General features: G+C 56.8%; 3 protein-coding genes across 3 annotated transcripts; 2 read left to right on the forward strand and 1 right to left on the reverse strand.

Annotated features, from left to right (window-relative positions):
- Nucleotides 1-3108: 3108 nt before the first annotated feature.
- On the reverse strand, nt 3109-5028 carry L226DRAFT_257525 (uncharacterized protein). Its single transcript, XM_067673335.1, has 4 exons — nt 4811-5028; nt 4328-4740; nt 3300-4267; nt 3109-3229 (listed from the first exon to the last, which is right to left on the reverse strand). The coding sequence occupies exons 1-3, from the start codon at nt 4852-4854 to the stop codon at nt 3318-3320; spliced, it is 1407 nt and encodes a 468-aa protein (XP_067530691.1). The 5' UTR covers nt 4855-5028; the 3' UTR covers nt 3109-3229; nt 3300-3317.
- Nucleotides 5029-7591: 2563 nt separating this feature from the next.
- Nucleotides 7592-10260, forward strand: L226DRAFT_554921 (iron uptake cluster protein; the record flags this gene model as incomplete). The annotated part of the gene is made up of 5 exons (XM_067683027.1): nt 7592-7615; nt 7875-8463; nt 9048-9295; nt 9347-9862; nt 9918-10260. The coding sequence occupies 5 exons, from the start codon at nt 7592-7594 to the stop codon at nt 10086-10088; spliced, it is 1548 nt and encodes a 515-aa protein (XP_067530692.1). The 3' UTR covers nt 10089-10260.
- Nucleotides 10261-11010: 750 nt separating this feature from the next.
- On the forward strand, nt 11011-12937 carry L226DRAFT_616361 (uncharacterized protein). Its single transcript, XM_067686896.1, has 3 exons — nt 11011-11184; nt 11252-12755; nt 12827-12937. Exons 1-2 carry the CDS (start codon nt 11141-11143, stop codon nt 12738-12740), a joined length of 1533 nt encoding a protein of 510 aa, XP_067530693.1. The 5' UTR covers nt 11011-11140; the 3' UTR covers nt 12741-12755; nt 12827-12937.
- Nucleotides 12938-13075: the final 138 nt, after the last annotated feature.

Below are 13075 nucleotides of genomic sequence, written 5' to 3' on the forward strand. Positions count from 1 at the left end.
GCCCCGAAGAAGACAGCGCTTAGGGAGGTCTTTGTCGAGGACCTCGAGATGGCCCTTGAGCCACTCACCCGCCTGCAGCGCCTCATCGTCGACAGGGTCGCGCTCTGCTCTCGGTCCTCCGGGGCGGAGCTGGCCGCCGCGCCTACCGGATCCAGACGACGGCTCACAGAGTTTGCCTGCGTCGACTGCCATATGACCGACAGCACGCTCTTCCCGCTGTACCGCCTGCTCGGGCTCTTTACCGACATTCAGATGCTCTCTATTCTCGAGCTCACGGCGCCCGAGGACCCCCCGCACGCGGTCACCCCAATCCCACCGACGTTCTTGCCCCTGGATCTGCGCGTCGACTGCTTCAACCTGAGCAGCAGGCACGCGGGGACGATCATGGAGCAGGCTCTCAACCTGTTGCAGCGCTGCTTCGCGCACGATTCGAATATCCGCTCCGTCACGATGACGCCGTATTGCCCGCGAGACGTCACGCTTGCCGACCAGTTCTTGCGCGACCGTGGCGCTCCCATCGAGATGTTCACGTGTAACATCTGCCTGGGTCTGTGCAAGCCGAACTACTTTGTTCTTCCTGGAGCACATCGTGCGTGCCAGTTCCCAGATGACCAGTCTCGTGCGCTAACGCCTTGAATTGTTCACAGACCTCTGGGAGAATCCGGTGATCTACGACCTCGGACCCTGTACAGGCCTCAAGCAGCTCGACCTGCAATTCGTGGTGTCGAGCTTCCTCGTCGTCATGAACGTCGCGACGACAACCTACGCGCTCTTCCTCACGCGGAACCGGCTCATCCTCGAGACGGCGCCTCCGACGCTCAAGCAGTTCTCGATGCAGTTCGTCACGTTCGGCCCCGCGATCCAGGGCAACATCGACGTCCTCGACCAGCTGCACGAGCAGTGGAGCCTCTTCGACGATGCACTCAGCCGCTTCCCCGCCCTCGAGTCCGTGCAGCTCATCGTCCGCGACGAGACGCCTGGGCTGGGAGAGCTCTACCGCGATATGTTGGAGGAGCTCGAGGGCGAAGACGAGTTCGCGGTGAAGGATATGGCGGTCATGTTGCCGGAGTACGCGAAGCTGTTCAGGCGGATGCTTCCGAAGGCGTACCAGAAGGGCATCCTTGAGGTGTACAACGCGCCTGCGAACATGCTTCCGGCGGAGAGGACGAAGCGGCTGAAGCGGGTGGAGATTCCTGCTTGATCTTTCTTTTTATTTCATAATTTCTTGGTGAGCCTTCACTTATTGAACCAATTCGACGAGTAAGACTGACTCTTTGCGCAGGCTGCGTTCCCCCCTGATCATGTCGGGAGCACTGTGTTACTGTACTACTACTACTTAGACTTAGACGCCCTTATGCCACTCACCAGTGACTGGCGGCGATGGCTGGTTTTTCACGGATCGTGGTGTTCATCATCTCATCTCATCTCCACTCAGTTGTCACGAGTTCACGAAACCGACATGTCAATACCATAGAGCTATCCTGTATTCCCCATCATCTTGATGATTCCAGATACGATACAAGGGTCGGCCTTGTCCGAGGGCCGTCACTGGGCTTCATATCTCATAATTCTTTGATGAGCAACTCGGTGGCTCCTTGACAGGACCTCTTCTAGCTATCAGGAATGGACAGGTGCGCCGATTGAATGGTTCTGGATTGCTGGTCGACACGCTGACAGCACTCGATGTCCCGAGAGGAGTGGGCCTCCCAACTCTCGCGGCGTGCACAGGCGGCGTCGCAGGGTGTCCGAGTACTTACTAGTAACCCTGAGGTCACTCGTCCCCCCTGAATTCAAGGATCTACTCCTCCAGGCCGCCTCTGTTCTCGAGCACGAGCAGAAGGGCTAGCACCCCGGGTCGAATAAGCAACTCCTTCATCTCTTATTGGCAGTCTTACGTGCGCCCGAAGTCTTCCGCGTACGCATAGAATAGTCGCCGCACGCTGCAGGTGATCGTCAAGTTCGCAAACATCATCCTCACGGCAGAGAGCGAATTCTTCCATCAGCATAGTATCTAAGTCGCTCCACAGTGGTCACGATCTCGTAACCAGTCCGATGCAGCAACACAACATGTCTCTCATCGTGAATCCTTCAATGGATGGAGCGCACCTTGGTGGTCGGCCTGGTCTCTGGGTATGATGCGGTGCCAGGAGATCATATACGTATACGAAGGCTCACCAGCTCACGAAACCGAGCGCGGTTATCCCTATGGGCATTCGTCCCCCGGCGGATTTGGCGGTTTGGCAACGAGCTGATGCTATGTAGAAACACGGGCTGGTTTTCCAGGGCTCTTGGCTCACTTCCTCGATCCTACTCGGACTTCACAACTATTGTTATCGGTTCTTGATCTCTCTGCGCGGTGGACAGAGGTAGTACTGACACCAGCCGATCATCCTTCAAAGTTCACCTATCTCCTTTTGTGAGTATGACCGCAATTCACGATCCCCGCATGACCTGCTAACCACAGTCGCAAGTCCTTGATCTTCGATATTGTTCGGAAGCAAAAGGAGTCCTCATGCAACCGCGGCAAGGGTACATCATGATTTTTCGAGAGAAAGGTCTCTTTTAGGGAGGTCGATAAGCCCTTTATGGCAAGTATAAGGCTTTCTTCTCCAGATGAGCTCGGAATGTCGACTCGAAGAAGACATGCTGGAGAACGAGCGCGTCTATGCGCCCGAAGCTGGACAAGATGCGGCGGAACGATCTAACATCCCGAATGAAGTAGCACTCCTGAATTTTGACTTCTTTGACAGCGCGACTCAGTTTCGGTGCCAGACTGAGGTCCAGCGGAGTAGATGCGAATGGGATGGCTCAACCACAGTGCCGTGAGTATCAGCGCGTGGACAGCTCGAGCATTAGTGATACCCTGCTGACCTGGTTGTACTCGAGTGTGATCAAAGGAAGCGTCAATTGTAAGATCACCTGGTTCAACGGTGAAAGTCGAGAGAATTCAAGTAGGGAAGAATCGGGAAGAATCTGCAAATTGGGCTTAGCAATGTCTGCGCGTATACCACTTTGCTGCCGATTCAAGCACATCGTTGAAGTCCGAGCAATCTCTCGAGAAAGTGCGCTCCGGGTAATTGAAGAAGGCCAGCGCACCGAATCAAAGCTTGTTCATGTGATACCGGATATGACATTCATAATATGCTAGATGCGAGTACATGTCGCGCAATCAATGGCGAGACGGTGACGACAAGGAGGCAGTGTTCCTGCGCGCGGGTTGCGGAACCAGCTAACATGGAGTGCAGATGGCAGAAATAGCATGAACACGAGAACACAGCAGAGACATACGCGACACTTACCGCAACCATTCGGGAACCCTATACATCCGACATCTCGAAGCGCAGGAGACCCCGCTCATGCAACCGCGGCAAGAAACCTCTCAACAGCGCCGCATAGTCATCAAACTCCTGCTGTCTGCTCGTAACGCTGCTTTCAGGAGCAGGCACGAAAGGCTCCCCATATTTGAAAGGCGAAAAGTGGTCGATGAAGCCCTCGTCGCACAAAATGCACGTGAACGCCTCCAGATGGGGAAAGCGCTGGATTGTGCGCTCGTCAACCGCCCCCCATACGCCTTCAAGCACGCGTAGGTCATCGAGCACATGTGGCATGTGCAGTCCGTACCGCTGGAAGCGGAGCTCGATATTCGTGAGGGACCTCGGCGCGTTCGATAGGACGGACCAGTTGTTCGCCAAATTGCGCCTGTACAGCCTGACCGCGTGCCTCCCGACCATCACGCTCGTCGTGGTGAAGTACAGCACGAGCTCGCGAATGGAGGTGAATGACTTGAAAGAGATGTAGAAGCGACGGTTCCAACCCGACTTGACCCTGCCGGCGACGATGTTATCGAGGTCGCAAGAGATAAGGAGGACGTTGATGGAGACCGAGCGCACGTCCCTGTCAAAAGCGTCAAGCAATTCGCTCAATTCATCCGGCCCCTCCACGAGCCTCGTCGAGACCGACAAGCCTGCAGCTGGCGGAGAGAAAGAGCGGCGGAGAAACTGGTAGAACTCCTTTCGGTGTTTGTTTGAGGGCAGAACGACCCGGACCCGGTCTGCCTGAATCGTGCCAACGCAAACGGCTAGTGGAGGTGGAAGTTCGGGCGGGATTACGCGGACCCTAACGTACTGCCGCATAGGACCCTCGGCTAGTCGGGGTAGACGCTCGAGCTGGCATACGTCGGCCATCATTCCATGCAGCACGAGAGTCTCAACCTTGTCAAAGTGAGTGAATAGTTGGTGGAACGGGGCGAGGTCGTTGACTTGGCAGTCTACCAACGAAAGCAACCGCAGCTGAAGCGGACGCTCGTGCGCAGAGAGAGCTGTCATACCAGCACCGCTGACCGCTTTGGAGCTCCTTTCGAAGGGGCCGAACATTCCGTTCTTGATGCAAAGCTCCGTGAGCGATGGGAGCCTCTCCAGTGCCTCCGAGAGGTGGTCCGTCTGTGCTTGCTGCTCTGCGATCTTGTCGGGTCCGCAGAACGTCAAACGCCGTATGTACCCGGCGACTTCATGCGACGCGGAGAGAAGTTGAAAGAAGTCGTTCCAGGTGTGAGACGGCATCGCTGGGCGAACGACAACTTTCCGCAGGAGAACGCGACGCGCCTCTGAAGCCCAGGCGGAGCAGACGAGCGAGCAGGCTTTGAGGGTAGCGATGTCGCCATGCGTGTGGGAGAGAACGAGGCCAATAAGCTCTGGAGCAAATCGTTGAACGTTTCTGATCTCTGATGGGATTCGATTCATGCTGGTAGGCATCGAAGCGGTCAGCATATTTTGTGCAGAGGTCAGATTCAAATAGTAAGAACCAAACGTACCTCGTAGGATTTGCGGTGTTCTTCCAGACATATTGTGGGGACATGGTGGAACCACCGTCACGATGTTTCGACCGGTCCCCGTAGGTGCGTCAATAAGACAAATCGCTGTCACTCTCGGGATGGCCTTCAAGCGACGAGGTGAAACAGAAAACTTTCACCTTGCTAGGATAGGTGCTATGTATCGAATGAAGCTATGGGAGGAAGGTGGTTGAGAGTGGTTGGAGACAAGAACCGTGCGAACACTGTATGCCCAGCGCTACGCAACTTCTCAACAGCGCGCGTCTAGATGTGATCGAACTCGAACGACTGGGTGTCGAAGCTAGCCTTAAGCCCATGGAGGATCAAGCACAGACTCACACCGAACTACACTCAGGGATCCAACACAACTTCTGAAAGACGTTCTCTCGTTCTCGCAAGTCGCAACAACTAGTAGTTCTTGTCTACCTACTACTACTACTGTACATCTCAAGTTTTCGGACTCCGGTCCGGAAGCCGGAAGCCGGAAAGTCCTGAAGCGCGAGAGACCTTCATCGCGCAGGAACAAACGCCTTCATAAGCTCGACGTGCTCATGAAACTCACGCAGGCTGCTAGACGTTGGCATTTCGTCGTGCGCAAGGGTATTCGCGTCGGTTCGAGTCGGAGCCTGAGGCGGAGAGGAAATGTGAAGAAAAACTTGACCCAGGTGCGAGGACTCGGGCCGGGTAGTATTTGCGTGCGGCAGAGGACTTAACTACAAACTCGACGTGGATGTGCCAGTGCAGACCAGCGACCAATGGTGCAAGCGAGTAAATAGGAGCGCAGGGGAATGTGGCCACCCACCGGCAGAGCGATTTCTAACACGAAGACATTCCACGGAGAGTGCGAGGAGGGAGTCGCTCGAAGGCACCACTTGCCTCGCCTCGATTTGCACCTGGGTCCTGGAATGATGACTGGTGCTCTTCAATTCTCAGTTCCTCAAGCGAACATTATCCGAAACATACGGAACACATACCACACGATACGAGACTGACCGTATGCAAGACGTGCCTCCTCCATAGCGTCCGTGTGCTGTACCCCACAAGCCCTTATCTCTCCGCACTCCGTGGTGGGGGCACTTCGTTGCATTGCCCGCTAGAACTCCCCTGGCCGGCGATACGTGGCCCTATCTATGGGCAACGCAGGCATTCCGACCATGTAGGGAAGTCGCCGCTCGCCATCGTCGGCACAGCGAACTCGAACTGAGGGCGCACGCACACATGACAGCGCTCAAGGAAGAGACTGGCGGTGGCATGACCAGTGACGAGCGTCCAGAAACGAAGGTGCTAGTAGAGCGTAATCATATTTGCACAGACCGCATCGCATGCGCCACGCAAGACAGACGTGTACAGCAAGCTTGCGCTATCCGGAACCAGGGGCCCAAACCTTCCTCCTGCTTGCCGAAGAAGCCAGGTCCGTCCTGCCGAGATGTTCGAGCTGAGCACCTGCCTACGAGGGATCGTCAGATACACAAGCACTCACTGAAGTTCGTGACCTTCGGACGAACATACGCCGAAAACATACACCGAAAACATACGACTGGACATGCCGGATGCCGAATCCCGCATTCGAGCTTCGAGGGGAGGCGACCATCGAGCCCTGGGGCTCCGCGCTCCGAAGCACATAGCCTGTAAAGTGCCGCTCTTCGCTGCATTGGGCGGTAGAACTTCCCCAAGTGGGTGCGCCCGCGGCTCCATCGATGCACGAGAAGTGCACACTGCACACTGCGTCCGTGCGCCGGGTTCCAGGTCTTCATTCAGCCTCGTTATCGCCCGAACGCGCGTCGCTCAGCTGCTGAATGGAAGCTCGACGAGGCACGAATTAACGAATTCGTGCGTCTTCATAGGCCCTGACGTCAGGATGGCGAGGTGCGAGGTGCGTGACGGTGCGGGCGTACGGAATGCGCGTTGCGGGCTAGAAGCAGGGCCAAGATGAACACGTTACGCGGGGAGGTAGTGTCTCGACGTGGACGTCCCGCATGTGCGTCCCTAGCCATCGATATCGTCGCGTCAGCTGGGAGATGGAGGTGGCACAATGGAAGGACATCCTGCGTACCTTGAGTTCATTTGCACAGGGACTAACGAAGCAGCTCAGCCCATTGCTACTCTCGGATATTCACAAAGATTCCTGCTGACGGTGCGATGGGGTTGCGCATGTCGTTATGCATGTCGCGCAGATGTCGTCACCTCGAGACGAGAGAAACGAAGGATGAGTGCGTTTTGTATGGACGTTCAGCACCATGTGCGTATACATAGGCGTGTGTCAGCCTCCGCCTGGGTCCGGAAACCATACGTCCAAGAAAGGACCCGCCGGCCAGCGACCAGAGATGTTCATCGCATTCCTGACGTGTTACAGGTACCGGGTGTAAACTCGCTCCCGCCATTCGCGCGCCCTCCGTGCATTCCCGCCGTGCGTCGCTCCTGGGAACGACCCGCCGCTGAGGACGGTCTCGTCGTGCCCATGTCACCGAAATTACAGCCTCAGTCTCCCACCGACCGAGCGGGTATCCGTGGCGAGCGTAACGCCGCAGGGCCGTGTACGAAACGACACGTCGGACGTCTCACGAAGCTTGGCGCGGCCGAGCTCGACCTTGGCTCCGTTCTCGTCGTCGTCTTCGTTGCGAGTGGTACGACGGAGAGCTAAGTAGACCCTGAGCTAGTGAGCTAGTAAACATTTCTCTGGGGTGCGCGGGACGAATAGGAGGACGGGGGAGAGGTTCGGCCGTGGACGAGGCCCAGGAGATAGACGCCACGCAATATCGTGCGATGAGCGCCGGCCAATCGGGTGCAGTCTTATCTGATATGATTGCAACGTGTGTGCGGTATCTGATAAGATATTCCGGTGGGGCGTTGATCTCGGGTGATCAGCGTTTCCTGGACCTCGCCCTCTTCCTGCTGCCCCGACGAGGGAGAGATGTGCTAGCCTTCCCTTATAACCGTCTCCTCCTTCCTTCTGACGGATAGACTGCGCCTGGCCCGCCCCCCTCTTACTCTATCTTTACCGGCTTAATACGTTATGGTCTCACTCGTCCGGTCCTCATCCACCAAGACCGTCGCCGTCCTCGGAGCCAGCTATGGTGGGGCTCGCGCTGCCTGCATCCTCGCCCAGGGCCTCCCGGAGGGATGGCGCGTTGTGCTCGTCGACCGGAACGACCACATGAACCATCTCTACGTTCTCCCTCGCTTCGCCGTCCTCCCCGGCCACGAACACAAGGCGTTCATCCCCTACAACAATGTCTTCGCACCCCCTCCCGCCTTTGACGCTCCTATGCCCCCGCTCACAGCCCCGCTCAAGCCTACCCCGATAGTCAACGACTCTAGGCAGGTCTTCCTGCACGCGTCAATCACCTCCCTCTCCCCGCACTCGGTTACCCTCGACAGGGCCTTCCCCGAGTTCGGCGTCGCTGACTCAGACCGTACCCTCCACTTCGACTATCTCGTCTACGCCCTCGGAAGCCATCTCCCGTCACCCATCAATCTCTGGGGCCCCATCCCTGGCGAGGATGTCGAGAAGGCGGACGTCCTCGACGTCTCCCGCGGGACGAAGCGGGGCGGCGTCGCCTGGCTCAAGCGCTTCCATAAGCGGGTCGAGCGGGCCTCTAGCGTGCTCGTCGTCGGTGGTGGTGCCCTCGGTATCCGTGAGTGTCTTCCCATCCTTCGTGTCTCTTTTCGCATCTCCCTTGTGTCCGGATCGTGAGCGCACTTCGCATGTGGTCGAGTTGCCGGTCTCCTGGTAGCGCTCTTTCTATCTGCGTCTTCGCACACGCTCTCACCGCCGAGCGACCTGCCTCCATCATTTATTCCCTGCGCAATGCCACTTTCTGCTCTCTCACTTGCGCACACTCGAGCCTCTCGAGTTCGCTTGGGCAGCATGCGGGTCCGAGCGGTCTGTGTTATATTCACGTCTTCGCTCACGCTCTCACCACACCACTGAGCGACTTGCATCCGTCGGTCACTTTCTACACGATGCCACTCCTATCTCTGGCGCGCACTCAGGGCCTTTCGGGTTCGCTCGGGAGGCATGTGAGTCCAGACCACTCCCCCTCTCCGGGGTTAGGAGGAGCAGCCGAAATCGGACATCCACTTTCCGATGTCGATGGAGAGGCGCCCGTAACCTAATCTCCAGATTCCGGGTGGCGCACAAACCTTAAGTTGCGCCGTTATATCCGTCACGTTATATTCGTCGCGTTAATCATTGTCTTACTGAACCTCCGCATTATAGAGTTCGCCACAGACATTGCTGAGATCTACCCGACAACGAAGGTCACGCTCCTGCACTCGCGCACCCGTCTGCTGCCTCGTTTCGACGAGGCCATGCACTCGGAGATCGTCTCCTCCCTCTCGAGCCTCAACGTCTGCACGATCCTCGGCGATCGTCTCGACCTCTCCTCGCTCGCAAGTAAGGAGACGCGTGATGGGGAGCGCGTGGTGCGCACACAGAGCGGAAGGGAGATCTCCGCAGAGCTTGTCGTATGTGTGTTCATACCATATATCCGTACTCCCGCTAACCACTGCGCATAGCTGCTATGCACTGGCCAAACGCCCAACACCGCGCTCCTCCGCAGCGTTTTCCCGAACTCCGTCCACGCAGACGGTCCCAACAAGGGCATGGCGAGCGTCCGCCGCACGCTCCAGCTCGCTGAGCCCATCCCCGCCGACGAGCTTCCCGACGACTTTGCGCAGCTGTCCATCAACGGTGACGCGACGCCCGAGTTGGCCATCCCTTCCGCCTCTCCCGAGCCCGAGTCTGAGCCCGAGTCCCCTGTCACTGACGAGGAGGAGGAGCCCGTGATTGAGGAAGACCCGAAGACACGCGTCGCAGCGGAGCACGTCTTCGCTGTGGGCGACGCCGCGGACGCGTTCGGGGCCGTCAACGCGGGACACAACGCGTTCTTCCAGGGCCAGCTCGCTGCGCACAACATCATCCGCATGGTCAAGGCGTCCGAGCGCGACGCGTCCTCCGAGTCCGAGCCTGAGGACCTCACACTCGAGAAGTACGCCCCAGGGCTGCCGTCGATCAAGGTCTCTCTTGGTCTGGTGAGTACCTTTCTTCCGCGGTGTGTACGCGACCGCTGACGCCGTGCACCCGCAGAACAAGAGCGTGTACCAGTTCCAGGGGATGGTCGGGACGAAGGAGGAGCAGCAGCCGGACCTGGACGTGCACCTCATCTGGCGGTACTATGGGTTCAACGTCGAGCGCGAAGACCTCGAGACGGACTTTGAGGCCGAGGCGGGCGCGGAGGCTGCCGTAGCTGGTGCGTAATGCGTAATAGCTGGTCCGTGTTCGCGATGTAGATAGTAGCGAAAGAAATTGAAAATGTTGGCACTCTGACTGCATTGGAGCTTCGCGCCAGATGTAAGTATTCTGAAGCTCGAACGGCGGGAGCATGCGCCCGATGATACGATCAATACTATCCTTCGACTTTCCTCCATCCAACTTCGATATAGGCTACGATAGCAGCGGACACGTCCGTAGGCAGCGGCGGCGGTACCATAGGCTGACAGCAACCCGTCACACGGCCGCGTCCTTCAGTGTATGCTCAAAGCATGATATATAAGACGTCGGCGGCGAACGAGCTTATCATGCGCTCGTACAGTGAGATAAGTACATGTAGGAAAAAACACGAGTAAGATCATTCAGCCTACTTAGTAGGGGGTAGGGTGGTGGTGGCAGGCCCAGTTGAGCAGCACCTAAGGAATACATTCCGGCAGGTCCATTGTATAGACTTCCTGAGTGTAGTTCGGTGTGGGTTCGTGCATGGTCCTCCATGGGCTCAAGCTCAAGGCTACGTTCGAGTTCGATCGGATCTAGACGCGCGCCGTTGAGGACCAACTTACACTGCAAAGAATGTATCCTTTCCCCACGCGAGAAATGGTAAGTAATTCGGAGGAAAGAATAAAACTTTCAAATACTTTGCTCAACCATCCGTTTGAACCTTTTCAGTCTAAGGAAATATTCTCACAACCTTTTCTTAGCCTAGAGAGGTGCAGTAGCCGGAGATTCATCAGCCTTTCGGCGAATGATAGAGCTTAACAATTCACTTACCATTTCATGATCATTTCCTGAATAGGCAAACGATTACGGGTTTCCTGTGTTACGTAGCGCTGAGCATACAGCGTTCACACGGTTCTTGTCTCCAACCACTCTCAACCACCTTCCTCCCATAGGTTCATTCGATACACAGCACCTATCCTAGCAAGGTGAAAGTTATCTGTTTTACCTCGTCGCTTGAAGGCCATCCCGAGAGTGACGGCGATTTGTCTTATTGACGCACCTACGGTGACCTGTCGAAACATCGTGACGGTGGTTTCACCATGTCCCCACAATATGTCTGGAAGAACACCGCAAATCCTACTAGGTACGTTTGGTTCTTGCTCCCTGAACCTGATCTCTGGATAAATCATGCTGACCGCTTCGACCCCTAGCATGAACACGGGGGCAAATGTGCTCGAGAAACACGTCGAATCCCCATCAAACATCAGAAACATTCAACGATTATCTCCAGAGCTTCTTGGACTCGTCCTCTCCCACATGGATGGCGACATCGCTACCCTCAAAGTCTGCTCGCTCGTTTGCCCCACTTGGGCTTCCCAGGCGCGTCGCGTTCTGTTCCGGGAAGTTGTCGTTCGCCCGGCGATGCCGTCTCGCACCTGGACCGACTTCTTTCAACTTCTCTCCGCGTCGCCTGAAGTCGCCAGGTACATACGGCGTCTGATGTTGTGCGGACACGACCCCAAGGGCGAACAGCGGCAAGTACAGACGGGCCACCTCTCGGAGGCACTGGAGAGGCTCCCATCGCTCACGGAGCTTTTCACCAAGAACGGAATGTTCGCCTCCTTCAGAAGGAACTCCAAAGGGGTCAGCGGTACTGGTATGACAGCTCTCTCTGCGCCCGAGCGTCCGCTTCAGCTGCGGTTGCTTTCACTGGAAAACTGCGAAGTCCGCGACTTCGCACCGCTCCATCAGCTATTCACTCACCTTGGCAAAGTTGAGACTCTCGTCCTGCATCAAATCAAGGTCGACGTATGCCACCTCGACCTTCCATCCCCATTAGCCGAGATTCTTATGCGGCATCAAGCCATGGTCGGCGCAATCCAGCCCGCGCTTCCCCCTCCACTAGCCGTTCGCGTTGGCACGATTCAGACAGACCGGGTCCGAGCCCCTGTGTCCTCAATCCAAAGCCTACAGGGCTTCTACCAGTTTCTCCGCCGCTCCTTCTCCCCGCCAGCTGCAGGCTTGTCGGTCTCGACGAGGCTCGTGGACGGGCCAGGTGAATTACTGAAAATGCTTAACACCTTTGACAGGGACGTGCGCTCGGTCTCCATCAACGTCCTCCTTGGCTCTTGCGACCCCGATGACATCGTCGTCGGCACGGTCGAGTCGAAGTATCACTATCTCCCCTACTTCTCTTTCGCGTCACACACCTCCATTCGCGAGCTCGTGCTGTACTTCACCACGACGAGCGTGATGGCGGGGAGGCACGCGGTCGACCTGTACAAGCGCATTCTGGCGAACAACTGGTCCGTCCTGTCGAACGCGCCGACCTCCCTGACGCATATCGAGCTCCGCTTCCAGCGGTGCGGGCTGCACATGCGGTATGTGCTCGACGACTTACGCGTGCTTTACGGCCCCGGTGCGGACCCGGGAGAGGTCGGATGGAGGACGGTCGACGAGGGCACGCTCCAGCGCTTTCCGCGTCTCGAGGCGTTCACGTGCGTTCTGTGCGATGAAGGTTTCTTCGCTAACCAGAGTATGCCTTTTGAGGATGCAGAGACGGTCGCGCAGGTTCTGGGAAGCAGCGTTAGGAGGAGGCAGCAGGAGTTTGATGACTATGCTGCGCTGTTGCAGGGTTTATTGCCGCGGTTGCATGAGAGGGGTCTCTTGCGCTTCAGGATGTCGGAGGCACAGGGCTAGTCCCCAATGGTTGCGGTGAGTGTCGCGTATATCTCTGCTGTGTTCTCATGTTCATGCTATTTCTGCCATCTGCACTCCATTGTTAGCTGGTTCCGCAACTCGCGCGCATGAACACTGAATAACCTTGTCGTCATCGTCTCGCGTTTGATTGCGCGACATGTACTCGCATCCAGTACATTACGAATGTCATATCCGGTATCACATGTCATATGCGTTGCTTCGGTGCGATGGCCTTCCTCAATCACCTGGAGCGCACTTTCTTGAGAAGATTGCTCGGACTTCAATGATGTGGTTGAATCTGCAGCAACGTGGTATACGCGCAGACATTGCTAAGC

The sequence above is a fragment of the Lentinus tigrinus genome (genome assembly GCF_003813185.1).
Source record: "Lentinus tigrinus ALCF2SS1-7 unplaced genomic scaffold L226scaffold_40, whole genome shotgun sequence".
Lineage (NCBI taxonomy): Eukaryota > Fungi > Basidiomycota > Agaricomycetes > Polyporales > Polyporaceae > Lentinus > Lentinus tigrinus.

What these genes read in the sequence shown, in the direction of transcription:
- L226DRAFT_616361 (XM_067686896.1), top strand. Translation starts at nt 11,141, where the DNA reads ATGTCCCCACAATATGTCTGGAAGAACACCGCAAATCCTACTAG. An exon ending in AACACCGCAAATCCTACTAG is followed by an intron (nt 11,185 to 11,251) that starts GTACGTTTGGTT and finishes TTCGACCCCTAG; the next exon opens with CATGAACACGGGGGCAAATG.
- L226DRAFT_257525 (XM_067673335.1), bottom strand. Translation starts at nt 4,854, where the DNA reads ATGTCCCCACAATATGTCTGGAAGAACACCGCAAATCCTACGAG. An exon ending in AACACCGCAAATCCTACGAG is followed by an intron (nt 4,741 to 4,810) that starts GTACGTTTGGTT and finishes GATGCCTACCAG; the next exon opens with CATGAATCGAATCCCATCAG. An exon ending in CAAAGCGGTCAGCGGTGCTG is followed by an intron (nt 4,268 to 4,327) that starts GTATGACAGCTC and finishes TTTCGTTGGTAG; the next exon opens with ACTGCCAAGTCAACGACCTC.